The 16,391-nt window shown below is 43.1% G+C and overlaps 2 protein-coding genes across 5 annotated transcripts in view; both read right to left on the bottom strand.

Moving 5' to 3' along the window:
• Positions 1 to 785: 785 nt before the first annotated feature.
• On the bottom strand, positions 786 to 7,708 carry ARL6IP1 (ADP ribosylation factor like GTPase 6 interacting protein 1). Of its 3 annotated transcripts, none has more exons than XM_027683865.1 (6): positions 7,617 to 7,708; positions 5,537 to 5,670; positions 3,794 to 3,913; positions 2,814 to 2,931; positions 2,083 to 2,167; positions 786 to 1,840 (listed from the first exon to the last, which is right to left on the bottom strand). In XM_027683865.1, exons 1-6 carry the CDS (start codon positions 7,650 to 7,652, stop codon positions 1,722 to 1,724), a joined length of 612 nt encoding a protein of 203 aa, XP_027539666.1. In that variant the 5' UTR covers positions 7,653 to 7,708; the 3' UTR covers positions 786 to 1,721. The 3 variants fall into 3 exon arrangements, with proteins under 3 accessions (XP_027539666.1, XP_027539668.1, XP_027539667.1); XM_027683867.1 differs by lacking the exon at positions 7,617 to 7,708 and adding an exon at positions 7,362 to 7,492; XM_027683866.1 differs by lacking the exon at positions 7,617 to 7,708 and adding an exon at positions 7,254 to 7,359.
• Positions 7,709 to 11,791: 4,083 nt separating this feature from the next.
• Positions 11,792 to 16,391, bottom strand: part of SMG1 (SMG1, nonsense mediated mRNA decay associated PI3K related kinase) — a 65,462-nt gene continuing 60,862 nt past the window's right edge. For both annotated transcript variants that reach the window (XM_027683863.1, XM_027683864.1), the window contains 4 exons: positions 16,130 to 16,236; positions 15,260 to 15,439; positions 15,009 to 15,115; positions 11,792 to 14,363 (listed from right to left, as the gene is read on the bottom strand). In XM_027683863.1, coding sequence (XP_027539664.1) covers positions 14,286 to 14,363; positions 15,009 to 15,115; positions 15,260 to 15,439; positions 16,130 to 16,236 — 472 coding nt within the window. In that variant the 3' untranslated portion in view covers positions 11,792 to 14,285. The remainder of the gene's footprint in view (positions 14,364 to 15,008; positions 15,116 to 15,259; positions 15,440 to 16,129; positions 16,237 to 16,391) is intronic.

Genomic DNA, 16,391 nt, shown 5'->3' with positions numbered 1-16,391 from the left:
GCCCGGCCCAGTCCCACTCACCGGTGGCGCGATGGCGGAAAAGGAAGGGCCGCGGCCGCGCGGGAACATGGGAGCGCCGCCGGCCGCCACGAGATATCGCGAGACTCGGCGCGCCGGGCCTCGCTCGCCCCCATTGGCTGGAGGCGCGCGCCGCGCTTCCGGAGCGACGTTCCCATGGCAACGGGGACGCTTGGAGCGGTCGGGTACGCCGGGGCGCGAGGGACAAAACACTGCGCGCGTACGGGCGGGGCGGGCAGCGCCGAGCCCCGGGAAAGCCCTCCGTGTACCCCAGGTGTCCTCCCCCAGGGACACCGTGAGGGTTCGCACGGGCAAACCGAGGGGCTGCGGAAAGCAAAGCCACACCAGGAGGATGGGCTGTGTTTCTGCTGTTTGAACGTCCAAGGGGAAGCCGGCGCTCGGTCCTGTAGCAGATGTGCAGCACCTCAGCCGTGTCAGTGCAGGGACGGAGGGGAGGCACCAGAGCTCCTGGGAACAGCTCCGGGACAAGGGGCAGTGCTTGGCTTTTCACATCTTTTCCAGCAACGGGCTGTGCCAGTTAAGCACATCACTTCCTAAACCATTCCCCCCACGCCCAGGATCTCTCACAGTAACAAGCCGGACCAATTAACCAGAGCACTTCCTGAACCATTCCCCTTCACATCCAGACCTCTCCCCGCCACAGGCTGTGCCAGTAGAACACTTCCTAAACCATTCCCAGCTCCTCTTCTTGATAGAAAAATGCATTTACACCGTTTTCTGTCCATTCACAAAGAGCAAGGCTTAAACAAGTTTCTCTTTAGTCTGTATTTACCTATTCAACAGTTACAATAGACACTGAAGAGAGTTCATTTTCAAACAGTAAACTTTTCACACATTAACACAGGTTTTAGCTTTTTAAAGAAAAAAAGTTCAGTTTTAAAAAAGGAGGGAAAGGTCATAGAAAAGCACAAACAATTCAGGCTTATTTACAGAGACAAACCCAGCATATTCAGAGTGATTTTGTATACAGACAACAACATTCATAAAACCAAACGTGCTACATGGCTCCATGACAACAGCAGTTTCCAGAACAATCAGCTGCTCAGGTAACACACACCTTCACTCATTTTCTACAGTCTCAGTGCAATGAGTTTACACTACAGCTAAATAACTGAACTACAGATTTATGTATTCCAGACTCTTCAACAGATAATCCGGTATACAAACAGATTCAGTGAGACAATGGAAACACCTTCTGCCCCCATTTTGGGTGTGCACCCTCAGCTATGGCCCTTCTCATTCAGCTAATTGTTCTCCTGCCACAAGGATCAGTAGTAACAAGCCTCCAAGGCCTTCAGAACTGCCTTTCATACCTGCTGCAGCCACAACTAATGATCAGTGAACTAACACAGCTACAGAACTACTACCAGGCATTACAGCTCTGCTGTTGGGGTGTTTATTGACAGGGCTCTTAGTTTGATGAAGACACTTAACAAGCTCCACACACCAAAGGAGAGGATCTCTCAGACAGGATCAGCTGCAGGCTGCAGAACCCTACTCAGCACAGCAAGAGAGACAAACCCACAGCAGTTGCTGCAGTGACATTTTCACTTCATCAGGGAGCCAATTAAAAACAAAAAAAAGCCAGTGAGCAATGTAACTTCTATTGTCTTAATTATACGTTAATTCTCAAAACTGATCCCAAGGAAACCTTTTAACTAGAGTGAACAGCAGTTAAGTCTTCATTCATTTTTCTTTTCCTTGTGCTTGAGAAGTTTGTTTATCTCCCTTTTCGCCATTCCAATATACTTTGTGATGATCCCATGCTGGTTTAGTCCAGGAAACAGCAAAAAGAAACTTACTATAGAGGGGAAGAAAAAAAAAAAGAATTAATACTCCCTTAACACTGTCTTAACAAACTTCTGTCACTTTGCAATTCCTTGCTTCCCTTATGCCCTATTAACTGCTTAAAAAGAGAAAAACACAACTCCACAACAAACATACCCCACCACACTTACATCATGAAAAATTACTTCTACCAGTCTCACCCCTTCTCAGAGAGCTAACAAAAAAGTCCCTTGTGTTTTGCATGTTCACACTTACCGATAAGATAAGTCAGAAAAAGATTGTGAACTTGCTGTCCAATCCAGGCAACCACGGCAAGAGTAAAGAGCATGGTCATGAAGTACTAAAAAGGGAAAAGGGAAGAGTTACCACAGACCCTGTTGGGGATTCTCCCCCTTCCCTTCAGTATTTGGCAACACGTCAATATTTAAAACTAACTGGAAGTTTTCTGACTCTTCCACATGCAATACCTATGCACAGGTGTGTTAAAATTGAGATTACAGCATCTGTAGTTGTATGTTCTCATCTATTTTCAGACCACCAGCTTTACAGGACTGCAGTTCTTTTCTGCCCAAATATCCCTGCCATCCCCACTGACACCACCTCAGCCTCACACCACACCCAAGGCTGGTTTTGGGACAGTAGCTCAGTAGTTCATGTACCAGCTGACACACTATTAAGATCTAGTATTTTGGACTGTTTGTGTACACAGGAAAGGAGCTTGTTTCCAAAAATTTACCTATCCAGAGAAATCCAGTCTGGCTTTACCTTATTATCAAGGATATGCTCCTAAATGTACAGAACTGCAAGTTTTGAAGTCCTGTATCTTGCCCAAATGTGTGACCAGTGTCAAGTCACAGCCAGAACTATCAGTTCTTGGTTCAAAATACCAGTTTGTTCAGGCACGTGCCTTGATAAAATACTTTAGACAAAGCTAAACCAAACAAAATCTTAAAGACAACAGAGATTAATTCCTAGGACTCAAGTACCATTTTAGGCTTTTCTTCCTTCAGAGCGAAGAGGCGTTTCCACCAGCCAACAATCCGGCGACGAGATTTTACCAAATTGCTGCAAATCTCATGAAATCTTTGCTGCTGTTCCGTAGTCCTTTTATTAAAGAAAAAAAAAAAAAAGGCCAGAAATAAGAATTCAAGATCTAATCTGAAATTTATAAAAATCCCCCATGGCATTTTTCCAGCAGTAAAAATACATCCAGTGCTTATCCTGGCATTTGCTTTGCTTAGTTTTATACCTCTTATTTACTGAGCACTGTAATGCAATTGTACATGTAATTTTCCTCTACGCTGACTCTCCTAAACTGACTCCCAAAGAGCAACTACGTTCAAATCAGAAGACCACTGATCTTAACCTGATACCAGTGTGATACACACAAGTAATACACACCTGAGATCAGTGTCTGTTACTTTGGCTTTTTTTTATGTTAGTACTACACAAGAACTTCTATCCACCAGTCATCTTAAAGCAGATACACTAAAATTTACTTTCACTCAAAATTTAGTTCAAATTGGGTCCTTCTCCAGCTGACTGTTCAATCACATCCATACTCACTGCACTATTCTCTTCCTTCATCATATTTAATACTGCCTCTATACAATCAATACTCTTCTACATAATTATAGTTCTCAGTATTGATTATCCATTAATTACTAAAAACTAGTTTAGCAGAACTAACTAGCATCCTTAATGGAGAGCAAAGAATGTGCCTATTCCTTTGAAAAAAAATCTTATTTTTCTAGAAGTAAAGGAACAATAAAGGTCTATTGCAGTAATTATCTTCCAGAAAAAGAAGAATGAAGAACATCTTACTACTGTCCTCACTTCATATGTAACAGAGATTGCTGATTTCTCACTACAACGAGTCTACAAAGTTATCATTTGGTGTCTGCAAATCAGATATCCATTTTGATAAAGTTCATAAAGAAACTGTTTTAATTCAAGCTTTCCTCACCATTTATTAGAGCCAAAGATTCGAGGTGCAAGAGCAGGAACAAGGTAATCAGCCAAACAGAGGAACATAACAAAACAGGAGACGCCTGAAAGAACTGATGGGTCCAAGTAGTAGATCATCCTGCAGAGAGAAGATAAATTATTTCTGCATCCTCAAACTGCTAAATACTAGAAATACTTGGTCACCTCTCCAGACTGGCTCAGAACTTCAAATAGTAGACTTATCCACTTGCCCAACCTCAAAAAAAAAACCCAAATTTGCTCATATTATTAATAAAACAGAGGTCCAAGTACTTCAACACTAAAACAGAGAAATACAGGTAAAAAAAATAATTTTTTTTCTTAATGTACTGGATAAGAAAATGCCACAAGCATAAGTGAACTTAACACTGACTGAGGGATGAGGATGAGTAAACACATGAAATAACCAGGTAGAGTGAAAGCTCTAATTTTGTTGGTTCATAAGTCACAAAATTCAGATCTACTGCAGGTTGTCATTTGCTCTGCCTCACCTCTGAGAGCCAGACAAACCTGTTCCAGACAAGGAGCCATAAATCTCCACTTGGACAGTGCTACATTGTCCATATTCAATGTGCCATCACTCGAACATGGCAGAAAGGAGACTGGACAAAAACCAGCTCATCTCCTAAGTGTCTGCTAATACCCAGCTGTGCCCTGTGCTACTTAATTGCACTTCACAGAACTTCCTGAGCACTGGAAATGACCCAGTCCATGGCAGGGTCAGGCATGCTGTACATCTGCACAGTGCTGAGCTGAATGTTCCAGTTCATTTTTGATGAAGTACCAATTCAGAATCTGAAGTAGTTCTGCATTTCCTCGAAGTATTATTCAACTCAAGATCTTTCCTGTTATAATCAAAAATTTATAGCAGAGTATCCTGAAGTTCATGCAATTACTTCTTTCAAAATCTACTTTGCAGTTTCATTTGATTTCCATCCTCCTCACCTCCCCTGAAGACCACAAAATTTATATTAGCCAGAAGAGTGATTATCCCTGCCTCACCTGGGTCAATATTCAATTTTGTAACTCCTCTCTCCTTAACTGCAAGAAAAGAAGCAACTAGCAAAGTGCCCAGCTGGTGTAACACCTGCCTGCACAAGGCAGGTCAGGTCATCTTGACTATTACCATGTTACACAAAGGCACGTACAAGTGCCTCCAGCACCTCCAATCCAGACAGGCAACATCCTCCCACTCTGTTGACTGGAAATTACCTGCAGTCTTTCCTTTCCTCCTTTCTCAAAGGAGATGACAGAGAATGTAAAACCAACTGAACTCATCCTAAACACCACAGCAAAGATACAGAATAGGAAATTTTGCCCTATGGAAAAAAGTTTTCCATAATGATACTGCTGTTGGTTTGGGGAAAAAAAGCCAAAGGAGATCAGATTTGACTAAGAAGCAGGATACAAAGGATGAAGGCAGAACATGGACACGCCACTGAAGAATATTCAGCTGAGCACAGTAAAAACTCCAGCAACCACTGCTGGGAAACGGCTTCTGCAGAAAGCTCTGTCCCTCCTCCAAACAGGACGTGACTCGTGTTACTTCCTGTTTTCAATGCTTCTGTTTTTTCTAACAAAGTTCACACACTTTAAGAAGCAGAACCTGGAGTAAAAGCCTTCCTGCTGGATTTCTGAAGATATCTTCCTAATTTTCTTAATAGGTTTGCTACCCGCCATGGGGGTGCACTGGTGTTGCAGGCTCCCTCCAGAAGGCACTTACAGGAAAGCAAAGGAAACAACACTCATCAGTGCCAGGGGAAACCAGGCTCGCTCCCAGCGAAGGACTTTGTCCGTCAACAAAATCACTTCTCCCCATCCTTGCAACTGCTCTTCCAAGCCAGCGGTTTCAGAAGCCTGCACAAAAAGAGAAGAAAACTCCTTTATTAACCAGAATATCAAATTAATTCCCACACAGAAGCAACTAAAAAAAAAACTCCGGTGCAATCATTAAAGATCCCAGTCACAAACCTTTCTCAGTAATTAAATTATTAATAATCTTGTGAGTTTTGTACTAAGATACGACATTGTAGCAGTGATACTTTAAAATAATCAAGATCCTACCACAGTCAAGATCCTAGTGCAATATCTTATTAGACCAATTAATAGCTCCTCCCAGATTTTGCCAAGGTGTTTTCCCCCAATCTCCCATTTACCGTACTCTCTCCTCCCAGATTAGCAAAAGTCAAGTTTTAAAGCCTAGCTAAAACCTCTCAAGTTTTTCAACATGTGGAAAACTGCAATGTGAGAACTATTTAAAATAAATGTATTTTCAAAGACAACTCTACCACATTAAACTGAAGCTTTCTAGCTCCTGTCCAACACCAATTTCTTATTATGTGGAAGATGGATACAAACTCAGAATCCACAGTAGAGAAGAGTTACCCAACTGACCACATTTGGACTGCAAAGAAAGTTTTCCCACAGACTGCCTGGTGATCAGGCAGCCTTTAAACTCCACTTCCAATATGATTCCTACATTCCTCCCTACACATCTCCTGCACTGGCATCAGCTTGCTAAGCAGTTCACCTGAGGTGTTCCACATTTAACAGAGCTTAAGAGTCTCCCCTCAGTGGGAGACAGGCATCTTAGAGATTACAAAACTCAGGTAACCATGAACAGAACCTAATGCTGCCCAAGTAGTAAAAGCTGAAAAGTCACCAAGACCTGCACGTCTGCTGTGCACAGATAGCAGAGCAGGTCTGACTCTCAACTATGTGCTACACTTAACTCCACCACTAAAATAGCACAAACAGCTGAGTGCAGCTATCAGGGTAAAGCAGTTTTCTTGTGTGATACCACTGGAAAATACTTGAAAACTACAAAATAAAGTGTAGAAAACTACCTGGCATGCTGCTGAACACCTTCCAGTTATCATACTTATTTCCTGTCATAAACACAACCTTGTCACATGGAGATAAACAAAAAAGCTGTGTTTCTCCAGGAGACGTTTCATGACAAACTGTTTTGCTTTATTACTTCTGGCTATCTGTATTTAACATTACAACCAAGACAAAATTTAATGGGAAGCAGACTGAAATATAACAGTGTTATTAACACCAGCCTGCCTCTATCAGCCTAGAGGACAACTACTGTAAGTTGTTATCCCGCTGGGCCAGGTAGGGAAGACTTGAGACAGCTTTTACCAGCATCATCCTCACCCCCGAGCCCACCGGTCAAAAGTGTTTTCTCGTGAATCAAACAACAAAGCTTCCAGAACTGCGAACTCCTGCTCTGAAAGGGGCATCCCTCCCGAACAAGGCAGGTATTTTTGGGAATACCGTTCCGTGCGCTCATTCTGCAGGCTCCGACCTCCCTCCCAGCCCCGCGCTCTCGGCAGCTGCTCCCTGTCCCCTTAGCCCTACAGAGAGCAGCCGCTTACCCCACAGAGATAAATATGCAAATCCCCGTATTTAAGCATTCGAGCCCCCCTTCGCACATTAGCTAAGCTCATCACAGGAGATGCATCCTGCACCGCTGCGGCGCTCGGTCCCGCAGCGGGAGGCTCCTGACAGTCACAGAAACACAGACAATCGGACACACGCACAGACATTCAGGGCAAGCCTCGTCGGTCAGGTAACGCCGGGAGATGGTGCGGGCTCCGGCACAACCGCCGATGCCACTCCCCAGGCCGGTACACGGAGCAGCCGCCCCGCCCGCGGCCCCGCCGGGCCCCGCGGCGATCACGCACCAAACCGCCTCACACCGCGCGGGCAAGGCAGGGCAGCGCGGGCTCGGCCCCCGCCAGCCCCTCCGCAGCCCTCGTGGGGCAGCGCCCTGTCCCCGCGCCGCCCGCCCTCACCAGCTGGTAGACGCTGTTGTTGTCGCCCTCCGCCATCTTGCGCAGCTCCCGCACCGCCGCCCGCCGGCCACGCCCTCCCGCGCCTGGCCGCGCCGCCGCCTTTTATAGCCTCCGCATGCCCCCTCGGCTCCCTGATTGGCCAAGCCCCGCGCCCCGCCGGCCGCCGGTTGGCTGGAGCGATTCGAACGGCGCGAGGCGTGCGCGCGGCCGCCCCCCTCCGCGTCGCAGTGCGGCTGAGGCGGGGCCGGGCTGGGCCGGGCCGGGCGGCGGCTGGGGGCCTTAACGGAGGGTTCAAAGTGGTGGTAACCCAATAAAAAAAGAATCACAGAATCAGTTAGGTTGGAAAAATCCTCTAAGATCACCGAGTTCAACCTTTGACCGACCACCACTACCACCACCACCACGTCAACCAGACTGTGGCACTGAGTGCCACGTCCAGTCTTTCCTTGGACACTTCAGGGACGGTGACTCCACCACCCCCCTGCGCAGCCCATTCCAATATCTAATTTATTCTGTGAAGAAATTCTTCCTAAAGTCCAACGTAAACTTCCCCTGGTACAGCTTGAGGCTGTCCTCTCGCCCTGTCACTGGGTGCCTGGGAGCAGAGCCCGACTGCCCCTGGCTACACCCTCCTGTCAGCTGGTTGTGGAGCGATAAGGTCCTCCCGAGCTTCCTCTTCTCCAGGCTGAACACTCCCAGCTCCCTCAGCTGCTCCTCACAGGACTTGTGCTCCAGACCCTTCCCGAGCCCCGTTGCCCTTCTCTGGACCTGCTCCAGCACCTCAATGTCCTTCCTGAACTGAGGGGCCCAGAACTGGACACAGCACTTGAGGTGTGGCCTCACCAACGCTGTCGGTAACATCAAAGCCCAACGTGTTTTATTTCCTTCAGAACCTGTGTCAAGCACAGGAACAGAGAGGAGAAAGGCACTGGAATATAAATACTGTTTCTGACTCAACGTTCTAAATGATTTAGGCACGTGTGTTAACAAGCTTAATCACATTGCCCAGGGTGCAATGCAAGGCTAAAATGAGAGCAAAGAAAACATCTCGGGCACCAAAACTGCTCTGGCACCAGCTTGGTGGAGAGAAAAAAGAGAAGGGCTAAGGAGAACACTGTAAAAGCAAACATATGTCAGTCCTGAATGGTTTGATCTTTCACAGAGTGCTTCTCCCACTCACTCAGGAATGTGTGTAAAGAACAGATTCTTTACTGAACAATTTTAAAATGCATTCACATGCTGCTAAAAGGTAACAGTATTTTTTGTACCATTATAAATGATGGAGTTCACTCTCAAAATCCAATTTTACTACAGCAAACCTCAAACAAACACTAATTTCATAAGTAAGTGATACTAGCAGTAATATTATTAGTCTTTTAAGAGTAAGGAAACACATAGAAGCATGACCTCAAAGCAACCTTCCAGTATCTGAAGGGGGCCTACAGGGAAGCTGGAGAGGGACTCTTTGTCAGGAACTGTAGTGATAGGACAAGGAGTAACGGGTACAAATTGAAAGAGGAGAAACTTAGGTTAGATATAGAAATTTTTCACTGTGAGGGTGGTGAGACTCTGGAACAGGTTACCCAATCAGGTTGTGGATGCCCCAGCCATGGCAATGTTCAGAGCCAGGTGGGATAAGGCCTTGAGCAATCTGGTCTAGTGGGAGGTGCCCATGGCAGGGGGCCTGGGACTAAATGATTCCAACCCTCAGTATTCTATGATTTTATGATGCATTGCAGTTCCTTAGGAGTATTTGCAGTGTCCTGCAGCAGCGCTGCTCTGGCACAACCAGATGTGTCTGACACCATCAGCCAGCCCCCGGCTTCATCCATGTATACAGTTCTCACCACAAAAAACAAAAGCACTTACCAATAGAAAAAGCAGGCATTTCCATCATCTCCAACCCATCGCATTCATCATCTTCCAGCCAGTCTTTCCAATGCCAGCTCCCAGATCAGTCTGCCCTGGCAGCTTTTCTTGCATTCCACAGGGCCTGCAGAAGTGCCGTTCCCTCATGTTAAGTGTTGCTCCATAACTTGGAGGGGCAGAGGGAAAGGTGAGTGTTGCTGGGTGCCCTCACACCCAGAAATACCAGAGATGGGCCATCACACTGCACAGGGAGGAGAGTGTGGGGCTCAGCCACCTGCTCACACCCTCCTCGCTGGGCAGCCAGGCCTTGTGAAGCACCATGTAAAATCAGAAACAATGTGTGTGTGTACATATGCATGTATATATTTATAAATTTGGTTGTTAAAATCTGAGCCCTGGTGCCCGAGGCAGAGGGTGGCAATAGCAGTAGCTCAGTCCCACCTCCCATAACCTCACCTGAGCTACAGCCAGCCGATTGTTTTGTTTGCTGCAATGGGATCAGTCTTCCTGTACTGAAATTCTCTCAGCAGATGCACAAAACATTAAATGCCCAAGCTAAATCCAAAGTACCTTTAAGAGGAGCAGTGTAATTGCTCTGTGCACTTAGAACAGAGACACAAAGTTTGCATGTCCAGCCTCCACCCTTTCATCATATCTAATATGCATTTATTATGCCATTAGTAAAAAAATTAGCCTGATGAATGTCAACATTGCTCTAATCAGCTATGCATTTAAGTACATGCAGTAGTTGTACATAATATCTGTATTTCCAATAAAATTCTTTAACTAAAATGTATACTCATAACCGTTTTCCACTAAAGGAAAAAGTGCATGTTGTAATTTGAGACCATGTTAAGAAACATAGGTGGCAGGTGTCATCTTAAACTTTTTTCCTAGTCCAATTCTTTAATGCATAAAGTGTAGGTGTCTGCTAATTTTAGGAAAAGCTTGCCAAAAAGAAAAAAAAAAGGAAAGGGAAAAAAGAAAGCAAAGAAACCTTTGAAGTACTTGAGTGTACTAAAACAGTATGTCTAATGTACCAGGCACAGAACACACTGATGAATAATTGAAGCAAATTAACCTTCGAGACTACAGCATTCAGAAAAACAAGAGCTTTAACTTCTCCAATCCTCTCGTATTTCTGAAGGAATACTTTTATATGGTGCTTCTCATTCAGATATCCCCAAGCAGTTTGACGAGTTTACCAGTGCTGTTTATGGACAGCACTAAAGTGTCACCAATGCTTATACAGGTCTCTCATTCACTCTTCCTTGGAAAACTAGCTCCCTGCCTCTGATTGATGTCCAATTTATATGAGTCTGGAGTCTTTTACAGATACTTGAAAAATTAGACAAAAATATTACTATTTAAATAGACTAATCCCTGAAGGCAAAACTAATAGTTACAAAGCAAAACCAGACCATGAAGTCCCTACAAAAAGTATAAAAACAACTGTACAGATCTGTTGTAGTTTCAATTTCACTTACACTAACACTGCCATTAACCTACCAACATAATCTAAGACACCACTAAAGACTCCACTTTGTTTAACACATCCCAGCAACCTGTTTGGCAGAGCTGTGCTCACATCCTGGCTTTACAGAAGGGGAACAGGAAGAGAGGCAAACAAGCAAATGGATTTTCAAAGGGTAAGGAGCATCTCAACCACAAGCCTGTATAATTGGGAGGGGGTAACAAAGCTGCCAAGCATATGTGGAATTTGGCTTTGAGAAATTACTTCACAGTATGATCCCTTGGTTATCCTTTACTGCAGGTGATTGGCACACAAAACAATGCCATCAGCTGAACTGTTTGACTTCTACAGCTTCAACTGGTTTGTATGTATTTAGAGACGTGATTCCAGATCAGCATTTCTCTAGGTGTGCCTTACTGCAGAGAAAGGTAAACATAGCAGTTTTACTGAAAATAAATGAAGTATCCCTATGTCTTTGTAGGAGACACATCTTTTAAGAGAATGTAACTAATGCAGTCTTACTTACTATGCAAGCTGCGTGCACAGAATCTGGATTTTTGGTGTCACCAGGACTGTACTAACCTGCCATACTGTCAACATTTCCAAGAAAAATGCATCAGCACACAAAAGCAGACCCACTAACTCCTGCACATCTGAGCTGTCTCCTTTACATTAGCTATGCAAATTAAATCTCTGGAGAATCTTGCCTTAATTTGGGGTTTGGTTTGTATTTGTTTGTATCAGGCACTTCATTCTTCCCTGTAATTTTCACAACCACACGTAGTTTTGCATAAAAGGAAATTAAAAATACATATTCTTTTTTGTTTGTTTGTTTAAACTTTATTAAATTACGCAGTAAGAACCCATCTCCACACAAGTGTTTCATTTCTGGATTGCAGAGGTATAATACATGAGCCACAGGTGAGTGCATTACCCCTCCCTTCCCCCCAGCTTCCAAGAAACAAAACAGCAGGTACAACACACTCCTGTTTCTATGGTTCTCCAACAGATTGTTCGTAAGGTTATTTTTAAACTGGAGAAAAATGAAAAGGACCAACAGTGTCAAGTGTCTTGTTCTGCATATGAATGTTCTTCACTGCAACATTTCAACACCTTTCCTTGCGATGCGATGCGGCGCGGAGGGGCAGGAAGCAGCGGCAGTGGAATGCATTTGCACGGGTACTGTTAGATGCAAAGCCTGTGACTTCCCTAGAGGTAATCAGGCAATCAAGAGTGCAAGGAAGGCCATGTGACTGTTGAAAACTCTTACACTTCAAAGTGCATGTCCACAAAAAGTTGGCAACAGAGGAGAAAGTGAATTCTAAGACCTACTGCGGAGGCAGAGCAGTTAGCATAGTGCAAATACTGAAAGGAACACAAGTTTGCCTGGCATTCATTATGCTATCTGAAAATTACCAGCCAAGCTTCCTACTCAGATGAACTGCTGCAAACCCATTCAATTAAATTAATTTTATGCCAGTAGTGGGCTTGGCTCAAATCCTTTAATACTTGGATTTTAACAGAAAAATGCTGTATTTAAAGTGTGTTTTTACTCTGAAAAGTGACTAAAATGGCATAAAGGATCTTCCCTCATTTTACAGGAACTGTGCATAATGAACTGATGAAGTTTACAAAAAAGAATTTTTTAGTACATAACTACACAAATTTATCTGGGTTGAGAATGCCAGTGTGCATTTCTGCTTTAGATATCAGCACCAGTATGATTCTGTAGTTGTAACTGAATTCTGTGGGGTTTATTTGCTCTAAGAAAAGGAAGTTACCTTTTCCTAAAGGTGTCCCACTTTAAAAAAGAAGCAAGAAGTCTTTTAGACAACCAGCAGACAAGCAGGACCTTGATCTAAGTAAGATGATGCCATTTTTAGAGAGACTTTTCTGACCATAATCACACTTTGAGAACTGATTAAAAAAAACCTTGGTGGAAGATTCCCTACAGATGCATTACTGAACAACCATCTATAGAAGTAATATGGCAAAGGAAAACTACTTTGCAGAAATCTTTACAGATCTAGCTGAAAAAAAATTGGAGAGTCCTTCATTTCTTGGATTATATGTATACCCCTGTGACGTGAAGCAATAGAATTTACAAGTGTAAACTAAAAGAATTAGGAAAGTGAAGTAAAAAGCATATCACTCTACCTCCATCAGAACATCACTTTATTGTTTATCTGTCATCAACAATGTAAAACTCTACTAGATACTCTATCCTGGTTTTTAAAAAGGTAAAGATTACATTGGTTTAGCTACGTCGTACGAAAGAAACTACAGCAATCACAGTAGAATGAGATTGGAGGGACAATTTGAATTACAAAAAAGTGTACACTGCAAGCAGAGGGAAGTGCACATTAAATCAAATGCCTGTAGGATTCATTACTTTTAAATGCACAGTGACAATTTTGAGAAACTGTACATAATAGAATCACAAAAATGACTTTAAAATAACCAAAATTACATTTTGCACTTGACCATCCAACTCATAAGTAATCATTGATGTTCTATATTTTCAGTGCTTTTGGAAAAATTGTTTACCAAACAAAATTCAAGTTGTTAATTTGACTAAACCGTGAAGTAGAAGGATTGAAATAAAAAGTATATTGGAAGTACACCTAACCTACAAGAATAAGCCAAGAGGGGTGTATGCAAGGAGAGGCTGGAAGGGAGGAGAGAAAGGAAAGAGGAAAGGGAGAACAAAGGCTTTTTCTTCTATCTCAGAAGTTCTTCCAATGCAGCGTATATCTGATGTACAGCTCTTTGCTTTCAGTCCATTTCTGAAGTTTACATTTTGTAGCCTTTTCCCGTACTAACTGGTCGACTCAACCAGCACTGCTGCCACATAACAAGAGTAACAAGAATCTGAATGCATCAAATCTGCCCTTGCTGTGATTTCTTCATGGCCCCATTTTTCTGTTTTTCTTTGAACAGGGTTCGGTGTTTCCTGAATTGTTCACAGGGTCAGATGGAATTGAGTTCCAAATCACTCTGCGGTTTGTAGCATCCTGATTTCTTTCTGCAGCTGACCCCCAGACACGTTTGCAGTTCTTCCGTAGCAGAAAGACAAACCGTGTTGCTCAAGCGGTGAGCTTTCACCCTTGACCGTGGGGGTTGCAGACCATTGTGTTTAGCGTATCCCTGAGTGCAGCTATCCTGCAGGATTCACTTCCCAGTGCACCGAGATTTCCTAGGTTTCCTCAGATTAAGCCCCAGTATGCATCACCACCGACTGTGGTGCGGCTACGGATGCCTGAGGCCGAGTTGATTCTGGTGGATGTCTGACCTCGCTGAACCAGACCGATCTGCTGTCTCCCTACTCATACCCAGGCAGTCCAACCTTCATACAGCTGAGCCAAGTTATCTAGATTAGTTGCTTCCTTAATCACAAAGTCAACCTATTAAAAAGGTCAAACAAGTAATTAAAAATAAGGTAAAATTTTAAAGGTGTTTAAGTGATCTTAGAATTTACTGTTGAACGTCACCTGCAAATGTTTCAGTGGAAGAAAAACTACTGTAACTGTAAACATTGCATAGTCCACATAAGAAACAGGAATTTGCACTGCAGGGGCAAAAAAAGGTCATACTATCTCAATCATAGCCCCTGTCTGGAAAATAGCCACAACATTCTTAAATTGACATGGACAACTGGGTCCCCTGACTCCACTTCCCAGAGACAGGAGCGTGGCTGTGTTATCTCAGCAAACACAGACAAGTTCTGTCCTCGGACAGCTGTACAGATCTCGTGTTCTCCTTGCCTATCAACAGCTGTGGAACAAATGTTAGCTTACTGGAAGACAAAAGGCAGTTTTATCCGATTCACATAAACCTCCCATATAGAAAACAAAGGCATATGACAGGAAAAAAAAAATGAATGCAACAATACAAGGCAGCAGCAAACCTGATTTGCACTGGAATATGTCCCACACCCCAAAAGGAACTTGAAAGCACACTTCAGCACACACACGCACACACACATACATCCTTACTACCACATATTTAAAGCAAGGACCAGCATTGGAATTTTATTATTTTCCACTCACCTGTTCAGCCACAGACATTCTCCTGTTGGGATCCACATCTCGGCCCTCTAACTTGGCTTTGACCCGCTTCCACACGCTAACTGCGTATGAATTCCTTTCCTGCACAGCTAAAGGCACAAAATAAAGTTAATCCAATTTTACATTCCTGCACAGCAAACCACCAAGGCATTTTAGGTTTTTTTGTTGCTGTCAGTGGTGGGATTTTTTTTGTTAGTATTTTTCTGTTTATTTTTTTTAAGGCTTGTATTTACCTTTTCCTGTTTTAGGGTCCCTGGCTGTCTTTTTGGGACTACAAGCAACACTTTTGCCAGTTCCTGGGACTGTGCTTGGAGGAGTATCTGCTGATGTTGCAAGGTTTTTCTGAATTAGCTTTCTTGCATTCTGTGACATCACCTCTGGCTGAGTTTTCTGCCCTGTATTGCTACGTACAGCTGGAAAGAAAGTTTAAAAGCGCTTAAAGTCTTCAAAATAGTAGTATATTACAGAGGCAAGAAAAAGCACAATTAAATGTGTATCAAATGCAGTTATCACTTCTTCAGAACTCTGTGCCAGTTTTCAACCTTAGTATTTTCTAATTTCTTTCACTTCATAAACAAGAAGTTTTATTTCACTGTAAAACATTTGTTTACGTTAAGCAAATTTTCATGGGCTCTCTACCTCTATCATTTGTAGGGCAGTTATAAAATGCAATCCTTTTTCTTGATAGAAGTTATAAACCTGCACCTAGTCTCAATATTGACAGTAAATAGAAAGGATTTCTCATGAGAAATGCTATTCATGTTTTTAACTGTAATGAAAATTTTGCAAACATGAATGTTTTTGTAGGGTTTCCAAATTAATTCCAAAGTTATCATATATTTTAATACTAATTTAACAGAAACTACAGTTCAGCTGATACATATGAGAGTGCTTTCCATGTGTTCTAGGTGTTGTGGGGTGAAACCAGATCTCAAAGGCTATGATCAAGCAGTCATTCAGTATTGTATGATGAATTACTTAAATTTTATGGGTTTTTATAATCTTATAGAAGTTGTCCTTATTTCAAAAATTAGTAAGAGCTATGATCCCCTATCTAATATCAATTCCTGGTGGTTTCATGTTTGCACTTGTTCAAGTATTACCTGCAGCAAAGGTTGGCTGATATGTAGGAGCAGAAGTTGGGCTTGAGCATTCATTTGATGTATCCGTGACTAAGGGTGATGCAAAACCCACCAGATTATTGTAGACACTAGAAAATATAATGAAATTGATAAATATTCATGCAACCACTTATTGAAAACTCAAAAAGAAAATTAAGTCAAATTTTGCAAAAAGATTTCTGCTTTCTAAGACAACCATCAAGTAGGTGCCTCGTGATGTGTTCCTGCCACGTGAAAGCAGACA

Source organism: Neopelma chrysocephalum, unplaced genomic scaffold (genome assembly GCF_003984885.1).
Source record: "Neopelma chrysocephalum unplaced genomic scaffold, ASM398488v2 Primary Assembly neopelma1_65, whole genome shotgun sequence".
In the NCBI taxonomy this organism is placed as follows: Eukaryota; Metazoa; Chordata; class Aves; order Passeriformes; family Pipridae; genus Neopelma; species Neopelma chrysocephalum.
This window is presented reverse-complemented; position numbering and strand designations above follow the sequence as displayed.